Source organism: Perna viridis, chromosome 7 (assembly GCF_037379345.1).
Source record: "Perna viridis isolate PV_CMFRI_1.1 ecotype Kerala chromosome 7, ASM3737934v1, whole genome shotgun sequence".
NCBI lineage: Eukaryota > Metazoa > Mollusca > Bivalvia > Mytilida > Mytilidae > Perna > Perna viridis.
Genome location: NC_142451.1, coordinates 42,345,845 through 42,368,120, shown reverse-complemented (window position 1 = coordinate 42,368,120; position 22,276 = coordinate 42,345,845). Strand labels below are relative to the sequence as shown.

The 22,276-nt window shown below is 32.1% G+C and overlaps 1 protein-coding gene and 1 long non-coding RNA gene across 2 annotated transcripts; one reads left to right on the top strand and one right to left on the bottom strand.

Annotated features, from left to right (window-relative positions):
- Positions 1-871: 871 nt before the first annotated feature.
- On the bottom strand, positions 872-21,345 carry LOC148612770 (long-chain specific acyl-CoA dehydrogenase, mitochondrial-like). Its single transcript, XM_088594496.1, has 9 exons — positions 21,208-21,345; positions 14,060-14,203; positions 12,402-12,432; positions 10,671-10,777; positions 8,386-8,550; positions 5,603-5,834; positions 4,469-4,684; positions 3,483-3,610; positions 872-2,713 (listed from the first exon to the last, which is right to left on the bottom strand). Exons 1-9 carry the CDS (start codon positions 21,303-21,305, stop codon positions 2,533-2,535), a joined length of 1,302 nt encoding a protein of 433 aa, XP_088450622.1. The 5' UTR covers positions 21,306-21,345; the 3' UTR covers positions 872-2,532.
- LOC148612771 (uncharacterized) lies at positions 18,404-19,464 on the top strand. The gene is made up of 2 exons (XR_015924491.1): positions 18,404-18,678; positions 18,833-19,464. It is a non-coding gene; the product is annotated as an uncharacterized LOC148612771 (long non-coding RNA).
- Positions 21,346-22,276: the final 931 nt, after the last annotated feature.

Sequence of the window (22,276 nt, the reverse complement as noted above, 5' to 3'; positions counted from 1 at the left end):
AGATCTTCCTAATTTTTCAGGATCCACATTGAAATACTATGGGAGCAACAAGTGTCATGGTAGGACAAAAGACCCTCTTTGACAACTGTGAGAAAAGGAGTTAAAAGAAAAGATAGGAAGTTTGGGAGACTCAAAGATGGACTACATTACAACTCTACATACATGTACTAGTTATTGAACCATTTCATTGGACTGAAGTAGAGAAAAGCAATAAAATCTGACCTTTTTTTCTGCACTTCTAATGTAAGATAAAGTGGCAGATCATAAGAGAGGGGAGGAGGTTCAGAAAAACTTAAGTAGAAAAAAGCGATAAAATGACCTTTTTTCTGCACTTCTAATGTAAGATAAGTGGCAGATCATAAGAGAAGGAGTTCAGAAAAACTTTGGTGAAGAAAAGCCATAAAATTTGACCTTTTTTCTGCAGTTCTAATGTAAGGTAATGTGGCAGATCATAAGAGAGGGGAGGGGTTCAGAAAAACTTGGGGCTGTTCAGGCATGAAATTAAGAAAATCTTATAACAAGAGGGGAATTCACTACATTCCATTTGATGATTCTGCAACTATATTAATAACCAAATCCATAGATGTAATACAAGCTCTCAGGTCAAGAAAAAAAAAAACACCTTTTTTTCTGCTAACATGCCCTAAAAACTAAGGTAGGTAGGTAACAAAACTTCCTTATTTTTTCCTAAGTTTTTAAGTCACTGCTTTGTGCTGTAGACACATTTAGATTTTAATAGTGCTAGTCATAAAATGGGCAAAAAATTTAGGGTAGGCCCAAAAAATTAGGGGTGGAAGGTTAGTGTAACAATTATTTTTTTTTAACTCATATACAATGGGATAATGATGATGGCAGAATTGCTACTTATAAAATCATTTTGTAATTTATTTCTGATGAAACAATTAATTACTGATTATCAATAACAAGTTGCACAAAAGAAATTACACCATCTGTTTCATTATATGCTCGACAATTTAGATGTTCATATTATTAGACTAGAGTGCATACACCAGTCAGTTTTTATGGCATGCAATTACTGACCTCAACTCATTGTAAATATGCTTGACAATTTAGATGTACATGTTATTAGACTACAGTGCATACACCAGTCAGTTTTCATGGCATGCATTTACTGACCTGAACTCATTGTAATTCATCGGAGTGCCTCAGAATTTTTGTCATTGTTAAAATTACTGCTTAATATATTGTGTCTATCAAAAGGAACAGTACCACACAATTTATAAGTTCATGAGATAATCTGTAAAAACTTGACAATGCTTTATCAGAGCATCAAATTTCTGAAAAAAAAAAGAACAGGGATAGAAATACCTCCTAGAGATGATCCAATCTTTCTACACATTTGAAAACCAGGGCCTAATCTAGACATCAGTGACAAGGAAAAGTTTTAGTAAATTCTAATTGTAGAATAATAATATTGACATTGTTGTCTATGTACTCTACTAAAAAAACTTCTCCTTGTCAAAGACAAATGGGAGGAGTGAGCACAAACAAGTTTTTACTCATTTCTTTCAGAGTTAGAAAAAGTAGCCTGCCCCCCAGCCCATGACTGGCTATTTTTTGGCAGGACCGGCCAATTTTAGCAAAATTTATATAGCCATATAGTAAATTTATTGAAAAATTGTATTCAGGACTGGCTAGAATTTGAGTGAGTTTCCTACCCTGTTTCTTCCTCTATATTATGCCATGAAAAGCTACAATAAATATCACATTAGTACTATATTATGCAGATTATTTTGAATTAAATGGTTCGGTCACAAAGAAAAAAAGCCAAATAGAAGTTAGAACGTTATGTCTCTTTGAAGTCTTAGAAATTCTTATTTCTGTATTCTTTCTTTCATCTTATTCATCTATTAGGGTATTCTAAATGTCATCCTTTCAATCTAAAATCACAAAACAAATTAAGTATGCAAGAAAAAATCTTCACAAACTCTACAAAGACAAATTTCATTCCCTGGTGTAAAATCGTACCACTTTGCAAGTGGGGGTTTAATTTAAGTTTTTTATCAAGAGAATTTACAAACTAGTCATGCCATTATTCATTGTCCAAAAAAGTGGCATTAAAATCACTACATGTTTCAAACAACAAGAGACAAGAATTACATTCAATAGTTGAAAACAAAAATCCATACAAAATAATAAAATATATTTAAGTACAGGAATCTTACTGGACCCAGTCATTAAAGCGTGAATCAAAGAACAGCATAAAATATCTTGGATTGCATTGAATTTTACCTTCGAATGTCATTATAAAAAACATTGAATTAATATTTATGTGAAAATACAAAGCTTTGCTAAGAATTCTGTTGTAAATTGTCCTTCCATTTGAAAAAAAAACAAAACAAAACAAAAGGAAACAAAACATACAATTTTTCACTTTAGATTGAGGTAATACAAAATGAGAGTTTAGAGGAAACTGTTGTAATCAAATTACACATGTTTAACATGCTCACAAACACTGAATATAAATATAAATCTAAATATCACAATTTCAAGTCATATAAGAATAGTTTGCTATTTATCTTGAATACAGCTCCTAGCAATTAGTTCTTTCATTATTTCATTACTGCCACCATAAATTGGTTGCACACGAGAGTCCACAAAAGCCCGAGCAATTGGATACTCCCACATGTAGCCCCATCCACCATGCATTTGTAAACATCTGGTTGCTACACTGTTCTGCAAGTCAGTAGCCCTAAAATCATTTTAAAAAATGATTGTATAATAAATAATAACAATAAATGTATGATACTTGATTATATAGTGAAATCTAGAGCAACAAAAAAAAACCCTACATAAATCTACCTTTTTTTAAAACTTGAAAATCTTCATTGATTTTCAACTTGGATTTTACAATACATGGAGAGTAATTTGCAGTAAAAGTTCGTAGGAAATACAGAAATTCCATAAAAGTAATTACTACTGGATTACACAGGGGGTTTCATTAAAAATATTTAATTACAAAAGAGAACAATTTTTTTCGGTTGTAGACAAACTTAATTCAGCCTGTAAACAAATCATTAAGATGTGTGAATAATAAAAATGTAATTTTGTAAACTCATTTTTACACATAATTTTAAGATCACAATAATAACATCCCTGTACACTATTTACCACATAGAGCTATTTCCTATAAATTCTTTACTTCATGTTTATTACATAGAGTTATTTCCCTTTAACTATTTTTCTTTTCCAAATAAAAAAAATTGATTTTCATTTCAATTCACTTCATGGTTATCATACAGAATATTACATAGTGTTATTTCCCTTATTTCCCCCCCCCCCCACCAACAAAGATGATTTTCAATTTAATTCACTTCAGGGTCAACCAAAGAATATTATATTCCAGGTATTTCCCTTCAATATTTTTTCTTTCCAAAAAATTTATTTTCATTTTAATTCACTCCATGGTTGACCAAGAGAACCATTCATTTTCTTTTAATTCATATTGTTAGCATACCTACCAATATTTTGCCATGGAAGCCATAACATTATCTAATCCCTTGTCATTATGGATTTCAAGACACTGGTCCATAAAAGCTCTGCCAACACAGATTTCTGTCTTCAGCTCTGCTAACTTGTGCTGCATAGTCTAAAAGTTTAAATCATGAATACCGTAAAACTTGTCAAAACCAAACCCTGTTTGGACTCTAAAATTTTTGTAGAGTTTAGTTGGTATAAACAGGTATAAAACATAATGAAATTGATATGAAAGGACTTTATACAATGTCTGGTTTAAGAAGGTAGACCTAAGATAAGGGACACAGTCTAAACCTGTTTAAGAGTTCAGACATGGCAATAGTTGTTTGCATAATAAGGTCACGGAGTTCACACATGGACAAGTACAATGTTTTTTTCATTCATGATAGTTATTGTCTGTTTTCATTCATGATGGCACACGTGGCGAGTGCTACCGTGTACATGTGTAAGTAATTTTTTTTATAAGTAAGTTGGAAGTACAATATATTTTTTTCGAAAACATAATGTCTAACATATTTATTTAATATGAATTTGATGTCCATTCTCGCTGCTGAAATGAATGATAACATCTGATACACATCAGAATGTTAAGTGTGTTTGTTTACATGATTTAAGGTGCGCAGTTATTTACAAACACACAAGTCACGCTCAATAAGGTGCATGCTGCTCATATAGGAATTGCAAATCATCCATAGCTGTGGTTTCAAAGCAACGTCATAATAAAATAAGGCAATATCATATTACTATAAACAGTCTATTCAAGTTGACAACATTACAACTCCCTGATTTTTTTTTAGGGCAAAAATAACATATCCATGATCTTAGACATTACAATTTTCTGTTAATTATTTGAAATATCTCTAATCCAATGGTTGAGCAGTTTGCTAATATTTGGATACTTTAAATTTGATTAAGATATTTGTTTCAGCCAACAATAAAATATTTACACAATGGTGAAGCATTTATCTACCTGTAAATTTGCCAATGTTTTGCCAAATGCTTTCCTCATCTTGACATAATTCCTTGTTTCTTCAAACATAAATTCACAAGAGGCAATAGCCATTGCACCAATCAACAGTCTTTCCTGGGGTAGTTCTTGCATCAAGTAGTAAAATCCTTTATTGGCCTCTCCCAGCAAGGCTGATTTGGGTAGACGTACATCTTCAAAGAACAACTCTGCTGTGTCCTAAATTACAACCAGTTAACAGAAATCATGGACAGATATTGTATAGAGCATATTTCATAAATGTCAGACTTAACACAAAAGGTTGCACCCTATGTCGGGCTAAGAATACCCCTACTCAAACACTTAAGGAAATAGACCAAGGGTAAGGGCATAACTCTTGAAATCAAAGATATGTTTGTATCATAGTCAATTTCACCAAAGACTCACAAGCTTTTATTTGAAGCAGAATAAAATCAATCCAAATTAATTAGATGCTTAAGTAAGATGGATGTAAAATGCTTGATACAATGTTCCAATGATTTTTCAGAGTTGTATCCCTTACCCAAGGTCTACTTCCTTATGTCAAACCTGGGAAAGGGAGAAATGGTATAAGTCATCATGCAAAAGCAATAAACCAAATATTTAGGCATTTTCTCCAACAGAAATTGAAAAATCTGTTACGATAAGTGTAACAGACGGACAAAGTGATTGCATTATGGGATATTATATCATGATGAGTAATGAAATCCACTTTTTTTTTCTATAACAACTTGTTAAAACATTTAGAATCTGTTTCCCAAATTCAGTTCAATTTTAAAAGCCTGCAGTTTGATTTCCTAGGAGTTGAAAATACATCTCTCAAAACTTTGTCTTTGATTGATGGCTGTCTCTTCATGAAAAAAACCAAAAAAACAACAAAATTATTCAGTTGTTTTAAATTACAAGCACCTGTCAAACCCCGGGGACATTTTGTGGCTTCTTGATTAAGTTAGTTAATCCAATTTTTTCCTGTAAACTACTTTTACCTTATAAGTACCTACAGCATCATTGATAATTTCCATAAAGCAAGAATTTAATACAGATTAATTCAACAAAGTAAAAAATGCAGTTGATGTTTCAGTTTAATTAACTTAGCACTGTCTAGTGAATATTACAAACCTGAGCTTTAAATCCAATCTTTTCTAATTTTCTCCCTTTGTTAAATCCCTTCATTCCATCTTCAACCAAGAACAAACTAATACCATGAGCAGCAGATTTGGCCTCTGTGTTTGTAATGGCAACAACTATCACAACATCAGCCATCCAACCGTTAGTAATGAACACTTTACTACCATTGAGAATCCAATCATCTCCATCTTTCTTTGCATTTGTTCTTATTCCCTGCAAATCACTGTCAAAGAAAAGAAATCATCATTATCACCCTTATATTAATTAAGATTATCTCCCCTTCATAACAGAGGTAAGAAGACTTTACCAATTTATAATACTGCAAGGTTACAATCCTACAGTACTTATCTGAATCTTCACCAAGTCAAGACTTATTGTGTGGTTGTCTTGTCCTAGTTATTTTTTTTTTTTGGTTGTAAATGAGAAACTGTAAAAGGAAATGACCACCTTTGCATTAAGTTGAGTTTTAAAGAAAAATTATATCTTTGTTAACAAAAATATATAATCTATAATGCAAAATGCACCTTTGTAAAATGCACAAGGTTGTGCATAATTCGAATTTTTTAAAAACATGTAAATAGCCATCTTGCATAACTCTTATCTAACGGAATCAATAGTATTGATCATCGTCAGATTTTATTGATTTATGCTGATAGTTTCCGATTTTAAAACTATTGACACCGGTTTGATACCGATAAAAGCTCACTGTACTGCAGTTCAATATATAGACAAAAATCTTTTGTAAATATATCTACGTTTTTATAACCAATCTATGCCATCTTGTTAAGCTTTTAATTGCATGTATTGAAAGGAGAAATATTCAAAAAGCTGACTGGCAATCATTAGATTTTCCTCAGAAACACCAGTATTCCAGCTGCAAATCACATTAATTGGCAATGCTTTCCAACATTTCTTTTTCATGATGTGCCTCAATCTTTTTAGCTGTGCGATCTGGCTGAGAAAAATTAGAAGCAAGTCCTAAATTTTCTTCTGACACTTTTACAGATTACTTATCTACTTTCACTATAAAAACCAACTTAGTGATGACTCAGCTCAATCAATCATGGTGGCGCCCAATTATGACTTGCAGACCAACATTTTGTCAACATTATCTCCCTTTGGAGCAGGTGTCTATTCGGAGCACATAAGGTTTTCCATCCGATATCGACGATACTTGGGAAAATCTCGAAAGTCAAAAGGGAATTTTTCTACTGACCCTACCATAAATTTTCTTTACCCGGGATACAAATGAAAATCATCCTTATGTAACCCACCAACAAAATGAAACACTCTGTAAATTTTAGAAACACCATTGTGTTTGTCTGCTGGGGATTCCATTTTCATACGAGTTACCTCTTTTTTCAGTTAGATTTTCATGAACATTTGGCTTGTTAGTTTTAATTTTTAGGTCTTGCACAATAACAGTCTTAAAAGGCAGATAGATTCTTTCACATGTCCTATTGAAGATCTGGGAATTATTACATGTATATAGATAGCAGTGATTTACTGAATGTTCCCTGAGTAAAAAAGTTGATAATTCACACTGTGAAATGAATTTGGTAATTTCACTCCTGGACTTTCTCCCTCCAAAATTTCAATCTGATGATCACAAAATTTAAAATTTATGTTGAAAAAAGCAATATATTATGGAAAAATCTATGTATTAAATAGGACAATCAACTGGTCATTGTGAATAGCCAAAATATAATCACTTGTGCCAAGAACAAATTAAGAATTAACTTGTTTGCTGAATAAGTTCAGTTCAGCACTCATGATCATAATTAGTTATTCACTCTTTCCAATTAATTATCCTGTTATTCTTTCGTGAGTGCATGAAATTTTAGAGTTTCATAACTTGGACATATTTCTTCATTAAAATGCTGCATTAAATAAGCAATATACCTATAGCAAGACAGGATACCCCAATCATTGTGACATTGCCAAAACATGTTTTCATTGGATATAATGAGTGAAGAAAAAAGTGTGTAACCTCATCTTAAATGGTTTGTTTTATCTCAAAAAGCATATTTACCAAGGAATGACAGGTCTACAAATTTTGTAAGCTTTCCTATAAGACCTGATTTAAGGAGGTAGACCTAGGGTAAGGGACACAACTCTTAAAAATCATTGGAATGTTTGTATTCAGCATTTTACATCAATCATTTGTAAGCACCAAAGCAACTTGGATTGATTTCATTCTGTTTCAATTGAAAGCTTGATAGGCTTTGGTGAATTGAACATGATACAAACATCACTGATTTCAAGACTTTACCCTAGGTCTATCTCCTTAAAGCTTGCCAATTTGTGTGTATCCTACTATGTATTGAATGCTTTGCAGAGCCTTTTTTCTATTTGAGGGTTAGTGTCATAGTCATTAAGCTACATCTTTTTTTTTTAACTATATTTGAATAATGTATACTGTTTAAATTATCTGTCAGCCTCTTGAAATGATAATTTAGGCTATGAAGCTATTTTGGCAGTCCATTAAGCTGTTCATGAAAGTAAAAAAAAAAAAAAACAAGTGAAAAGATGTTATACAATGAATTCCTAGCAAAATTTTTTGAAAGTATTGTATTGATAAAAACTTGATTCAGAATTTTTTCAACATAATTGATGAGTGATTTTCTCAATTTTTTTAGCAGTATTCAAAACTAGGTCAGGAAATTTTAATACCATATGCAAGATACAAGATTAGTAGGTTACATTAACATGACCAACACAATACTGGTGAGGTGACAGTGATAATTCTAATTTATATATTTGTAAATCTATACCTGCCAGCTGAAGGCTCTGACATTGCTATAGCACCAATACAAGTTCCTGCTGTCATCCTTGGAATAAACTTCTCTATTTGTTCTTGAGTACCATAGTGTGTAATGTAAGGCATCACTATGTCAGAGTGTAGTGTAAAGCCAGGTCCTGAACAGTTCACATACATTCTGTTAAAAAAAAATAGTGCAATTACTACATTTCTAAAAATACTACTCAAGATCATTTTGAGTAACAATAAAAAGAGTAATCAAGGGAACCAAGATTCTAGCGGATATCAAAAGAATGGAATTCAGGGACAAAGACCAGACATGGAAAACGGACAAACGCAATAAAGAACATAAAGTAACTAAAACAATACATAAAAAGTAACAAAGGTAAATGAGCAACTTGGACTCCACTAAAAACTGGGAGCATGGGCCAGATGCACCAGTAGGGTAAAGTGACATTTGACAGAACTGGAAGAAAATACAGTGAAACTTCTCCAAACTGGACCTTCAGAAAACTGGTCTTCCCTTCAAACCGGCTGTTTTCAAAAGTCCCGGCTGATATATCTTAAAACCTGCATGTTTTGTCTTCATTAGACCGGCCACCACCTAAAACCGTCCATCGGCCATTTTTTCATAGTTTTAGTTACATATTTCAAATAAAAACCTCTCAATTCCGGCTGTCTGTTTATTGTTCACCTGTAATAAATGTGTCAAAAAAACTGTAAATGATTACGTAATTAATAATTCATTCACTGGCCGGTTTGTATTTCATCAGTGAACAGATGATAATAGAAAGGGACAGTAGTTTAAACAACAAATTTAATCCAGAGATTACATTTTGTCACTGGTTGCCTGTTAATTGGTGTGTACACACGTCAGGCAACTGGGGTCATTTAATAGTACGACCTTCACGATCTTTTAACTGTCATTTAATGTGACCTGTACCCAAGCCAACACAACATAGGGGTGAAATTATTAGACTCTGTTGATAGGTAATTTACGAAAACAATACTAATACTTAATTACCATCAATGACCCTTTGATCTTGAAAACACATTCTTTCAAAAAAGTAAACTGATTTATTCAACGGGTCACAGTTTTCCTTTCCTCGTTTGTCTACCCTGGACTTAACTACTTATGAGCAACTCGGCAGGTGTTTCTAGAAAAGCAGAGGAAGCTTACCCTACCGTTGCACCTGGTCCATGCTCCCAGTTTTAAGTGGAGTCCGAGTTGCTCATTTGCTTTTGTTACTTTGTATGTATGATTTCAGTTATTTTGTGTTCTTTGTTGTGTATGTCTGTTTTCCATGTCTGGTCTTTGTCCCTGTATTACATTTTGATTACCACTTTAACCTTGGTTCCCTTGATTACTCTTGTTCAGTGGGTTTTTCACTGTTGTATCACATCTACAATAGGCAATGTTTGTAATTTATATGGATTGATAATTAAAGTCTTAACAATGAAACCAGTCTAAACCTAATGCTTCTTGGACTTTAAACTGATATCTAGAGACTTTAAAAATGTCTGGTTTAGACAGGGTTTGGATTACTCAGGGTTCATTTAAGACATGTTTCACAATGTAAACTAGAACTGTGAGTGAGTTAACTTAAGTGATAACCCCTGCTTGTAACATGTCAGAACCTGATGGATTATCTCCATTCAATCATTATGACAAGGTAGTATTAGTGTATAGTCATTTAGTGACTGGGTATGGAACTTACCCTATTCAGTAGGTTTTATACCTAGCCGTACCCAGTCACTAAATAACTATGTAACAATTTTACCCCATCCATGACCTACACTTGAAGTAAAAATATTTGCATTCGAGCAAAATGTTTTATCTCCATATTTATTTGAGTGGAAACATAAAAGAGCGGTAACTCCAGCATTGATTGTGTAGAGCTAAAACAGGGGCTTGGCATAAAATGTCAACTTTTTATGAGAAATACATGGTCTTCATGTGGTGCTAATACTGGACAATTATTAGCCAATTTTTTTTCAGGAGTGGGGTACATGTAATGACAATTACCTTAATATATGAATTTATACAATTGATGTCTGGCCATTATAAAATATAATCCATTTTACAGTTAAGGAAGAGTGACACTACATTTTTGTAACAAGTTTTAGAACATTAAAACCTTAAGCTGGATTATTCCCCCTGGAGAGCATCCAAAAACGATATCTTATACTGCGAAAGTACTTTTATTCGTTGGCACCAATTTTCATGTTTAGGATTAAATTATTCATTCACAGATTCTTGAATTCATGAAGGCTTCACAGAAGGACATTCATACTCACTGTTCCTCCCATGTGACAGCTGTAGAAAGTACATCTCCTCCGATACCCCCAAACTTCTCTGGGGTGTTAACACCAAGGAAACCATTGGCACCTGCTTTTTCCCATGCCTAAACATAAGTAAAAATTTAGATAAGACAAAAGCTAAACCAGTCCTGCTTGCAGATGTACAATAAAAAAAAATTATAATAATAATATAATAGTGTGACTGCAAATGAGCCAAGTTGACATCAAGTGCTGCCATATGCCAGTAACTGACAAGCCAATTAAACTGTTGAATAGTTTATTCCAATCGCACAGAGTGATGTAATATGCGAATGCATATGCCTACGGTGAAAAGCTACAAAGAGAAATGAAGCTTCTTTATAACATAGGTTTAAGCACATAAAAATCAATAACAATGTGTCACATATCCAAAAATGCATGTACAATAAACCTAATGTACCAAATATCAGTTATGAATACTGTCTGTAAACATAACCAAAACATACAACTCAATTACCTAAATTAATCACAAAAATTATCAAAGCATGCACCATATGTAAAGAAAAACATGAATTCCTAACTATAATCCACAATCAACATTTTTGATGATTCCCATGTACATACACGGTGAGCACCCATGTATACAACCGTAACTATAAAAATTGATTAACATACACACCTACAGTGATTTCACAGGTAAATGGGTGAAAAGAAATAATCACATTTAACAGAGGAAACGGGCAGGAAAGTTTTCGTTTATACAAAATATGATAACTAGAACACATTTAACCAGTAATAATACAAAAAATAACTGGAATGAAAACCAGACAGATTTCTGGAAAATATGATATATCAATAACCAAAAATACAGGGGCCATGACAAATAGTGAATGCTTGATGCATTCAACAAGTTTATATATATTGTAAATGTCAGTGGCAGGAACCCGTTTTGTTGAAATTTTTTTCAACATTAACAATACAGGTACACAGCATTGTCACCCAGTAAAAAAACATAATTTATTCTTTTTTCTGAAATCAAGAATGTGGGACATACTTTTTAAACTTTAATACAAGTCAATCTTTATATTTCAAATAATGTTATAAGGCCAGAGAAAAAAAATGTCTGTTAAAGGTTACCCTACCTACCCTTATTTTTTCTGCCTTCTCTAGCACTTTTTTTGCTGGTATTTTTTTTTTTTTTTTTTTTTATGAAATGCTGCTAAGCTATCATTTTTTAAAGCAATTCTCCCATAAGCCTCCCTATAAAATAAAATGATTTAACCTACCTACCCACGCTATTTTTTCTTCCAATGAAACCTTAAACAGACATAATTTTTTTTTCTTGGCCTAACTATACATTAATCAAATGTATGGTAATAAGTGAATATTGTGAAGTGATTTCTTGACTGATCAATTGTAAGATCTGTTACTGTGAATAAATGCAATATTCTTTTATTTAGAAATATGATGGATTACAGTTCTTGTGAAATAATTTAATTTCAGATGTAACATGCTTTCTGATTGGACAAAAGTTTGGAAAAATGTTTAACGGACTGACTGATTCCTACAGTCAGATACTTTTCAGATACTTCATGTATTTCTGGACAGGAACATTATGTATGTAGAAAGTACCCTGCTCTGTGTAATGTTTTGATGTACTACACTAGCTAAGGGATATGTAATGTAAGACTGGTACCAGATGGATCACAGAAGAATCAGTCTTCAGTCCCACCACATTAAATCACTTACCTCTCTACTAAGTTGCCCATCCTTTTCCCATCTAAAATACAAGAAAATTTTAGTTTCAACAGTGTATTTAAAAATATATCAACAATTATCATTTGTGATTGAATGTAAATGAATCTGTATGGAAATCTATTACATTAAAGTATTAATTTTTGCGAGGAATATAAAGCCACAAAAAAAAGTATCTGCGACATTTTGCACTATATGATATCAAAGACTAAAGTCTTCAAAGTCGCTAATCGTCTAATATTCTCTGTCACTTTTTCATAACTGTGATAACCCGAATGTTTTCAATTACCCAAAACCAGATTAAACAACTGGCAATGGCTATATATAGATATCAAGGTCCTGATAATATATATGACCTATATATAGTCAATTGTAACAAGACCCTGAGTTTGAATCGGAAACTGGGTAATGTTACATAAATTCAATGCTAACCTATCATTTCATTTTTTTATGTAACAGTCTTCAAAACTAATTTTCCAGTTCACAGGCCTGAAATACATTTTTCTGAAATTTTTATACAGTGACTGTTTGTCTGTAGTAGTTAATTTTACAGGCCCACCTCCATTTTGACAAGCTTTGGACTTCGGACTACTGCTTAACCGTGAAGACTGATGTAAACTTCCCATTCTCGAACAAGCAAAAAAAACACACAAAGACATGTGTATGATATTTTTTAAAAGAGGTACATTGTAAATAAAACAGAAGATGAGATTCAGCTCAACAGTCAAAAGTAAATTCAGATAGTCTTCTAAGAGTAATCAAGGGAATCAAGATTCTAGCAGAAATCAAAAGAAAGTAATCAAAGGACATTGACCCGACATGGAAAACAGACATACACAACAAAGAATGTGAAATAACCAAAACAATACATACAAAGTAACAATAGTAAATGAGCAACTCAGACTCCACCAAAAACTGGGAGTGCTGACCAGGTGCAACAGTATGGTAAGCATCTTCTGCTTTTCTAGAAACACCTGCCGAGTTACTCATTTAAAGTTAAGTCCAAGGCAGACGAAAAAGGAAAGAAAAACTATGACACACTGAACAAATCAGTTTTCAAGATGTAGAAAGATACACCATAATGATCCAGGAATTCATGATGACGACAATAAAACATCTGTAGTGATGACTCCAATCTTGTATCAACATAACCCTGTTCCAGAGGCCTAATTGTAAGAAGTCTAGCTTAGTACAAAAAGTCTGCCTAGTTACAGGAAGCTCTGGCATAACATTGAGTTTTCATATGAAAACTCCATATGCAGGTGCTGAAGGTATATTGCCACAGATGAAAGGAATATATATATATATGTGTAAAAAATTGAGAGAAACTTAAAGATCATAAATATTACCCGCATGTAAACAGTTGTTTTGACTGAGAAACATTTGGGTCATCACAGTAACAAAAGAGCAATCAGATCAAGGGAACCAAGATTCTAACAGACGTCACCTGATTTTAAAGCATATCACATTCATGCCATTGTGAATGTTGATAGTAAGCCAAAATCAATGGCATAGAATATTTAATGATTTGTGACTTCAAAGACTTCAGTCTTTAATTTTAATTATTAGTTGAGCAAACTGTTGTTTCTCAAAAGCTATAATAAAGTTTAATTTCCATACACAAGTCAGAGGTTGAAGGAGTTCTGACTTACTTTGAGTGATGAGGGGCAATTTCTTCTTGGAAAAATCTTCTTGCAGTCTCTCTGAACATGTCATGTTCTTCTGAGAAGATTTTTCTGGTACCTATGTCCATCATGTTGCCAGCTTGGGCAGTTTCTGGTCTTGTGCTTGTCCATCTAAAAAAAAAAACAGCAATCAACCATAAATGTTACATTATAAACAGTCGAAAAAGCTGCTTGGAACTTCAGTCTTGTATGTCTGCAGGGCTAAATAAATGTGGGTTCCCGGTGACTAATGTATTCACCTAAAAGGATCACTGATTTACATTTTCTTCATTGAAAATGAACAATTAGATGCGTGCAGTATGTTTCTCACTCAGTTGAAAAAAGGAGATCATACTATAAAGATTAAATCAATGTTGAGAATCTTTAATCAAATGAATCATTATTGACTACCAGTACATTTTTCTTGGAAATCTTCATTAGATGCAATTCATTTTATATTTGCTACTCATATGTTTTTGACAGCATAATGAACAAGAGATTCAAATTAGTAGTGGTCTGAGGTCCAGTATCCTGAATTTCTGACTTAAGACCTTCTGGTCCTGGGTCTGGTTTCATAAAACATCTTAAATTGAGATTTCCCTCAAATCCTTCCTCAACTCAAATATGGACCAATAAAAAAAACCTTGAAATCAAAGATTTGAGGACTAACTTGAGCATTTGAGGAAAAAAATCAGTTTGAGATATCTTTATGAAACCCAGGCCTGGACCTTCAGCTGTAATTATTGATACTTCAATGCCAAGTAAGGAATTTCTGTTTACCTTAAATGGACCATTGATTTGATATTTAGAAAATCCTGAACCCTCCAATCTTGAAAATAAATTTGGGACACTGAATGAATTGGTAAACAAAAACATATTTTGGAAAACTGATAATTGAATTTGGACATTACTTTCAATTTTAAAAGATTCTACTAATATGTTTCTTAAAATATTCCTGCCAAATTTGTCACTTTTAAACCAGCCAAAAGTTATTTCTTTCTGATAAGAATTCTCTTTGAAATGAACTCCATATATTAATTATGTAAATCTATAACAGAAAGATCTAACATCAGTAAATTTCATTTGAGTGCACATGCACAACAAAAATAAAGGGGTCGGTACAAAAATACAGAGAGAAAAAAACATATTTGTAAATCATGTAATAGTGGGGACATCGAGGATGAATATCATTTTTTCTTGGTGTGCACCTACTACACACCACATAGAAATCAATACAGAATAAAATTGGACGACTTTAATATAATTTTTTCATCAAAACCTCACCTCACACCAAGAGATATAACATATATATTAAACAGTAGTTCTATAGAAATACTAAAAATAACTATCAAATTCATGAATGGATGTTGGAATCGAAGGTCAATTTAATTTAACAGAAATTATTAAACAGTTCTTAAATGGGTTGGATGCAATAGACCAGAATATTTGTCCTGAGGTACTGAGAATGATCAAGTGTTCTATTGCATGAGGCAAACGGCCGAGTGCAATAGAACACTTGATCATTCTCAGTACCAAAGGACAAATGTTCTGGTCTATTGCATCCAATCCATTTAATAACTGTTTTATTACCTAATTTGTCTATGAGATATAATAAAGAATGGAAATGGGGAATATGTCAAAAAGACAACCATTCGACCAGGAATAGGAAATAGACCGCTCCATGATTACGAATTGGCAGACGACAGTCACATCTACATTTTTACTCACAAGTTTTTTGTGTGTAAATTCCAATTCAATGAAGCGCTTAAAAAAAGTTCAACCAATCAAAAGTCTTAGATAAAGGTCATTATGGGGTCAGGGCAATAGACTCCTCAAGGAGACTATTGCACCGTGCAATAGTACATCGACAGTGCAATAGATTGCCCTGTCCTGAATAAATTTTGAAAATAGAGAAAAATATGTATATATTTAATAAACAAGATAAAACCTTATAATTAGGTAATAAATTAATATATAACATCAAAGTTTAAACTATAGATCAATTTATTTTGATCAGATTTACACCACTGTTGCACCATGGTCATAAATTAAGTTTATATGTAATGTATATTACATTGTACTGTTTTTGTTCATGCCATAACCATTTACTGTAAATGTGTTTGTGCAAATAAAATTGTCTAATTGTATAAAAAAGCAGTTCAGCAGTTAAACATTTTGAATAGAATCAGAAGATATTTAAAACAAACAGGCTAACAATTTTTCACACATTTACTACCGTAATTCAAATTTTAATTTTTGCCCACTATCATGGCATTTTCTTCATAAGAAAACACACTGAAGTCTAAAATAATACACGAAAGAGCATTAGAACACTGTGACTTAATATAATGCAACATATGAAGATTTAATAGTCAAAGCTAAAATGCCAAAAGTGTCTTTTATAAGAACAAGAACAATGGCAACAGAATTTCTACAATATTGAATGACTTTGCACCACCTTTACTATCAACTTACTGGAAAAGAAAAAATAACAAATATTATTTTAGATATACTGTACTAATTTATTGCGGATTATGTACAAACAACATACTATGGTAAAAAATCTTTCAGGTACATTTGTATAGTGTCCCAGCTCTTAAGAACTCACAACTAGAATCTTTTAGAACCACAACTAATTTTAATCAGTTCAAAAATCAGTTATCGTTTTGGAATGGGAAAGAATGCACTTCTTCAGATTTAAAAAAATCTACATAAATTTCCATGTCAGAGAATAACAGCTAACAGAAAAGATACATTTTATAATTTCAGGTTTATACTGTTTTTTTCTGTGTTGTTTTTTTTGTAATTTGTTGAAATGTAAATGAAATAACACAAAGAAGACAAGAAATTGTGGTACGAATCGGATTGTCAGCCAAGAATTGTGATATATATATATATATATATAGGATTGTGGCAGAGTGGAATTGTTACATTCCTACATATATGTTTTATGTGTATATAACTGTATGTGTAGCTGTCTGCCATGTTTTGTTGACCTGTGTATATTGTTGTTTTGGTTCAAAAACTCTTGAAAGCTTAAGTTATGTTTGTTGCTATTGTCTTGCCGACTTTAAATAAAGCTTTATTTTATTTTCTTAATATGTTTTATTATCATCTTGTGCAAACAGAATTAAAATGTAGACAGACATATTTGAACACAGAGAATGCAAACAAAAAATATCTCATCCACATTATAATTATTTTCAAGGAAAAATTGTTCACATTATTTAATAAAAATTCTAACAAAACTTCAATGGAGACAGTCAACCGTCTCCAAAATCAAACCACATCACAGGAATTAAAAAACATTTGTATCTAAAAGAATCTCTCCCACTCAAAGAAACAGTTCTTAAAAATGTTTTTAACTTTTATAAGTTAATGACAAATGATGGTATCTATTCAAAACCCTTTTAAGGTTAGGTCATCATTTTGCTATTGTTTGAACATATATATATAATCAAAGTGCTTTTAGCACTGGAGGTTTTGATTCTTGTAAAACTGTAGCATAAACAAAATTCCAAAAATTACATAATGTAAAATAAAACTGTGGTCATACATTTGCATTTTACATTTAGAACTGTTTTTCCCTAATATTTATAAACTGAATGTAAATCCGTACTACAACCTCACACACACTTTTCAGTATGACGAAAATAATCTAGTCTCATTTTGTCACTTGAAATCTTTGAAAGTACAAGAAATAGCATTGGCTTAAGTGGGGGAAGTGACAATTTTATTACCCCAACTTTGTTACAACTCTCATTAGGTGTCAAAATTTTGTGTAAACAATCACCTTCTAATCAAACATGTGGAGTAAATGTCCATCTCTTGACCACTCAAGCATGAAATTTCAAATACCTTCAAAGGGTGGTAATGGAGAAAACAGCATTTTTTGTTTTTATGAAAGACATTTATAATTACGCCAGGGATGCATGTCCCTGCTTAATGTACAAGAGTGTAAAAGATTTCTATTTTTGGTGATTCTTAAAAGCTGGGGAGTTTCTTTTTTAATGAAATCTCAGGCATGCTATTTGGATTCTCTGGAAAACATGCTTGCATGACAATGGAAAAAAAAATTATGTGCTTTATTCATATGCAGTGTACATGCACATTTAAGTTATATTTCATGTCTTTACACAGAGCTGTAAATAACAGATGATTCTGAAATATCTTATGTCAGATGCAAATACTACTGTACTTTAAAAAAAATATACCATTTTAATCACTTGAAAGTAACTAAAGCTTTAAAAATCCTGGAAAAAAACACTGATTATTAGGCTGAATAAATGCAAGAAATATATTTACTGGTTATAACAGAGGTATTGAATGATTGTAACAAACTTCAGTTAATTGTCGTTTACATTTTTTCCATACAGGACTATTTAAACTATCCTAGCTTTAAATACCACTAACACCGGTAAATCGAATCAAGTAGACCTTTTGTGAAATCACGAGATTGTACACGTATAGAAATTTAACAGGTGAGTTTTATATCAGTCGGCACATGGTCATTGAGTGAAGCATTGAGTTTGGTAAAGTAGCAGTGGGGAATTATAATTGTCAATTCAGGACATGGATATCCCTAGGCTAATGTTTACAATACTCAGGTAAGTTAATAATTAATTTTATATGGTAAATTATAGTCTATTTTGCTGTCGAGATGATATTTCTTGCTCGCGGTCCAGAATGTACGAGAAATTGCCATATTATGCAAGGGTATAGATGTTGTAAGTAATTTTTGGGTTCAATGTCTATTTACAGGGGTTTTTAGACCCGGTTTTGGTGTGCGTCTTGCACATAGCTAGAAGCGTCGACCTGTCGGTGATAAAATGGTTATCAACCTGATGTTCCCGAGATGGTGTAATAACGCCTAGAGTCGGTGAAGTAATGTCGGTGATTAAAAAAAAAACCGTTGGAAAGCTAGGAATTTATTATTTTTGGAGCACAAAGTCCGTTATATTAATTTGTAAAGTAACCGAGAAGTCCGTGCTAGATATGTTCGTTTAACCAGTCATGGCTTACTGAATACAGCATTATAGTGAAAGATATATCATCTGGTGTTCTCTTCGTCAATATAGAAATCTACAAAAAAATGTGTGAAATTAGTCTATATTTCGTCCAGTTATAATTATAACAAAAGTCCAAGGGAAACAACCCATTTCATTCGCTAATTTTACAGTACATGCAACGTTCGACCTTACCGGGAGGTGTGCAGAAAAAATGGTGGTGTGTTGAGACTGCGAATCATTTAGTTTATGTGTTTATTTCATTCCATTATATTTAGTTCTGTCTTGTGCGTGTATATTTAGTTACATTTATGTTTATTCATTTCATGATGTCATTTATCTTGAATTTACTTTAGTTTGTTTTGTTTATTAAATTTATGTTTTACATTTTTTTTGTTTTATATGACATTGGCCACTTGAAAATCCAAAGAACTTACTTCTTTACAATGATATAAAAGGAATTACATTTGGACTATAATTTTGTGTAGTGATCAGAAATAGTAGGGAAGTTCAAGTGATGGACCAGCGACATAAGGTATTTTGATCCTTCAATAACAATACATGTAAAATGTCTATAAGTACTGGATTACGCAAATATTGTATTCTCTGTAAATTGTACTTGACTATACTTTATCAAATAAACTAATTTTAATTAAATACAAAACTCCAAGCCATATATGTATCAACAAAAATTTAGGAAAATTAAGAGTATCAATGTCAAACATATGGAAAATTAAGTAGAGAGTCATTCATGTGAACCTACCGGCAGTAGTTCAATCCTACCGGAATTAGAACCTTCCTACCGTTCAATGAGAAAATCTACCGCTATCCAAACATTATAATGTAAACAAATTTTGGACGCCATTTTTTTAATTACTGAAGGAAAAACCTGAGTGGATTGAAAAACGACATTTCCAGTTGATCTCAGGTAGACAGGTGAACATGTTAATTAGGGTCATAAACAGTAATTTACTGCTTTAGTGGTTATCGACATGATATTATTTAATAAAAGGTGTGATGATTATATAACAACAGGAGATGATTGACAATTATCCCAAGTTTTAGTGGCACAAGCTTAAGTGATTAAACAAATTATTACCGAGGATTGGGATTCATTGTGTAAATATTGATGTAGGACATTAGATCTTTTGATGGTTATGGCAACATTGACCATGCATCCACCGAAAATGAAAGTGACTCAAAGTATGGCTTGTTTTTTTATCCAAGTCAATGGAGGAACTATGTGAATTTTTCAATTTGGAGCACTCTTATTAACTGTCAAAATGCAGAAACGTAATATTTCATCTTCAGCACCTTCTGCCAAGAAAGCAAAGTACTATTCCAAATTCAATGCTGCATGGAAGTAAAGGTTAAAGTGGAGCCAAGCCAGTAATGAATATTTGAAATGAAATCATTTGATGCATATTTATGCATAAGTAGCTACTGTAGTGACAATTTTTAAATGAAAATTATTTAATTAATAGTAGCTATAAAGAAATGATGACACCTTAAAATTGAAAGTTATTTATGTTAAATGCTGTTCTTGTTATGAAATTATTGTAATTAATGAGTAAAATCATTAAAATGTTCAAGTGTTAATCCATCAAAAGGGTCATTCCAACTATTCCAAAAGAGTATTCAACATTTTTTCTGATGGAAACAGACTTAATGCAAGGTTTTCCATAAGTTACACACATATTTGACTTGTTATGCTTCGAATAAAAAACCTCCAGTCTTCAAACCAAATCTCCAGTTTTGAAGGAATGACTTTATCAATTTGATAAAATAAAGCAGCTCTAAGCAAATTGGGAGTATCAACATGTTTCTTTTGGATGGTTTCAGGTTTCACCTACAAATGTACATGTCACTGTCAGCATGTACCATATTGCATATAAAAATATATTTTTCCTGAAAAAATAAGGTGTTATAAGCGTATTTACTGTAATTAATAAAAAAAGCAACTCTTCTTCAATATAAATAATTTAACTTTGACGTTCAAAACTCTGAACGATAAAGAATTTTATAATATTATTTGTGGACTTTGACCCCCCAATTGTAATTCTGGTAAGTCCGTGTCCATGCAGTTTTCGCGGGAAATTGTTTTGTATTTCTTTAAATATAAAAAGCAACCTCTTTTGTTGTTGTGGAATCAAAGCAGACGGTCTATATATTTTCCCCAACTGTTGAGTATTTCTACACAATAATGAAACTTTCCCAAGCGCGCTCATGTTTTCAATCGTTGGCAGGGGTATTATAGTATAGGGGAAAGTAACCCATTACAAAAGGTGTGTAAGATATTTTTTTGTATTTAGTTATACCATTTCTGAAACGGACCTTTATACTTATCATTGCTATCTGACAGGGTAGTATAGACAAAATTCGCCGTTCTAACAGCCCGTGACAGAGACTCGTTATAAATATAAATTTCATGCTTCTTTACCTGAATTAAGACTTTAATCAATGCATTTGACAAATGTTTCTAAAAGATAGCTGTCAATATTCCTATTTTTCATGCCTGGTTGTTCAAATATTTGATTTTTTTATTTACTTTGCATAGTGGTTTTGTTCTTTCAATTGTTACAGTTTGGTATTGAATTAAAAGTTGGACGTTTATATGCGTAAACTAAATGAATGGAATGTATAATGATGCAGGTGTTCTGAAACGCACCTGCATCACAACACATTTCATTCATTTATTGTGTGCATATAAACATCAAATTAATTCAGATTCAGGGGTCTTTCTTTAATTAAATTAATTTGATCATGTAACTTTTACACTTATTTTGCAACTGGTTTAACCCAATAAGACATGGACTTTATATTCCTAATAGTATTATACAGTCTCTGAATAAAGCCATATCCAACCTCTGAATTCCACTGAATCCACGAAAGAGGTATAATTCGGCTTTATCGTAGACGTTAATAGGATCAATATGGGTAAAAATCAATGATATCTTTATTGAGAAGTTGTGTAGGTATATGATAACAGTTTTAGGTGTACATCTTGAAGACTACTTTTCATTTTTTGTGTGAACACATTTTCTTTTTGTTTACGTTTATTTAGTATAACTGGCTCTTTCCCTTTGTTATTCGTTCGTGTCTTCATTTCCTCCTTAAGATATATAATGACAATACCTTAAACAATTAGATACAAACTAAAGATGCAATGTATATAAGTTTAATTAGGTGTTTTCTGCGT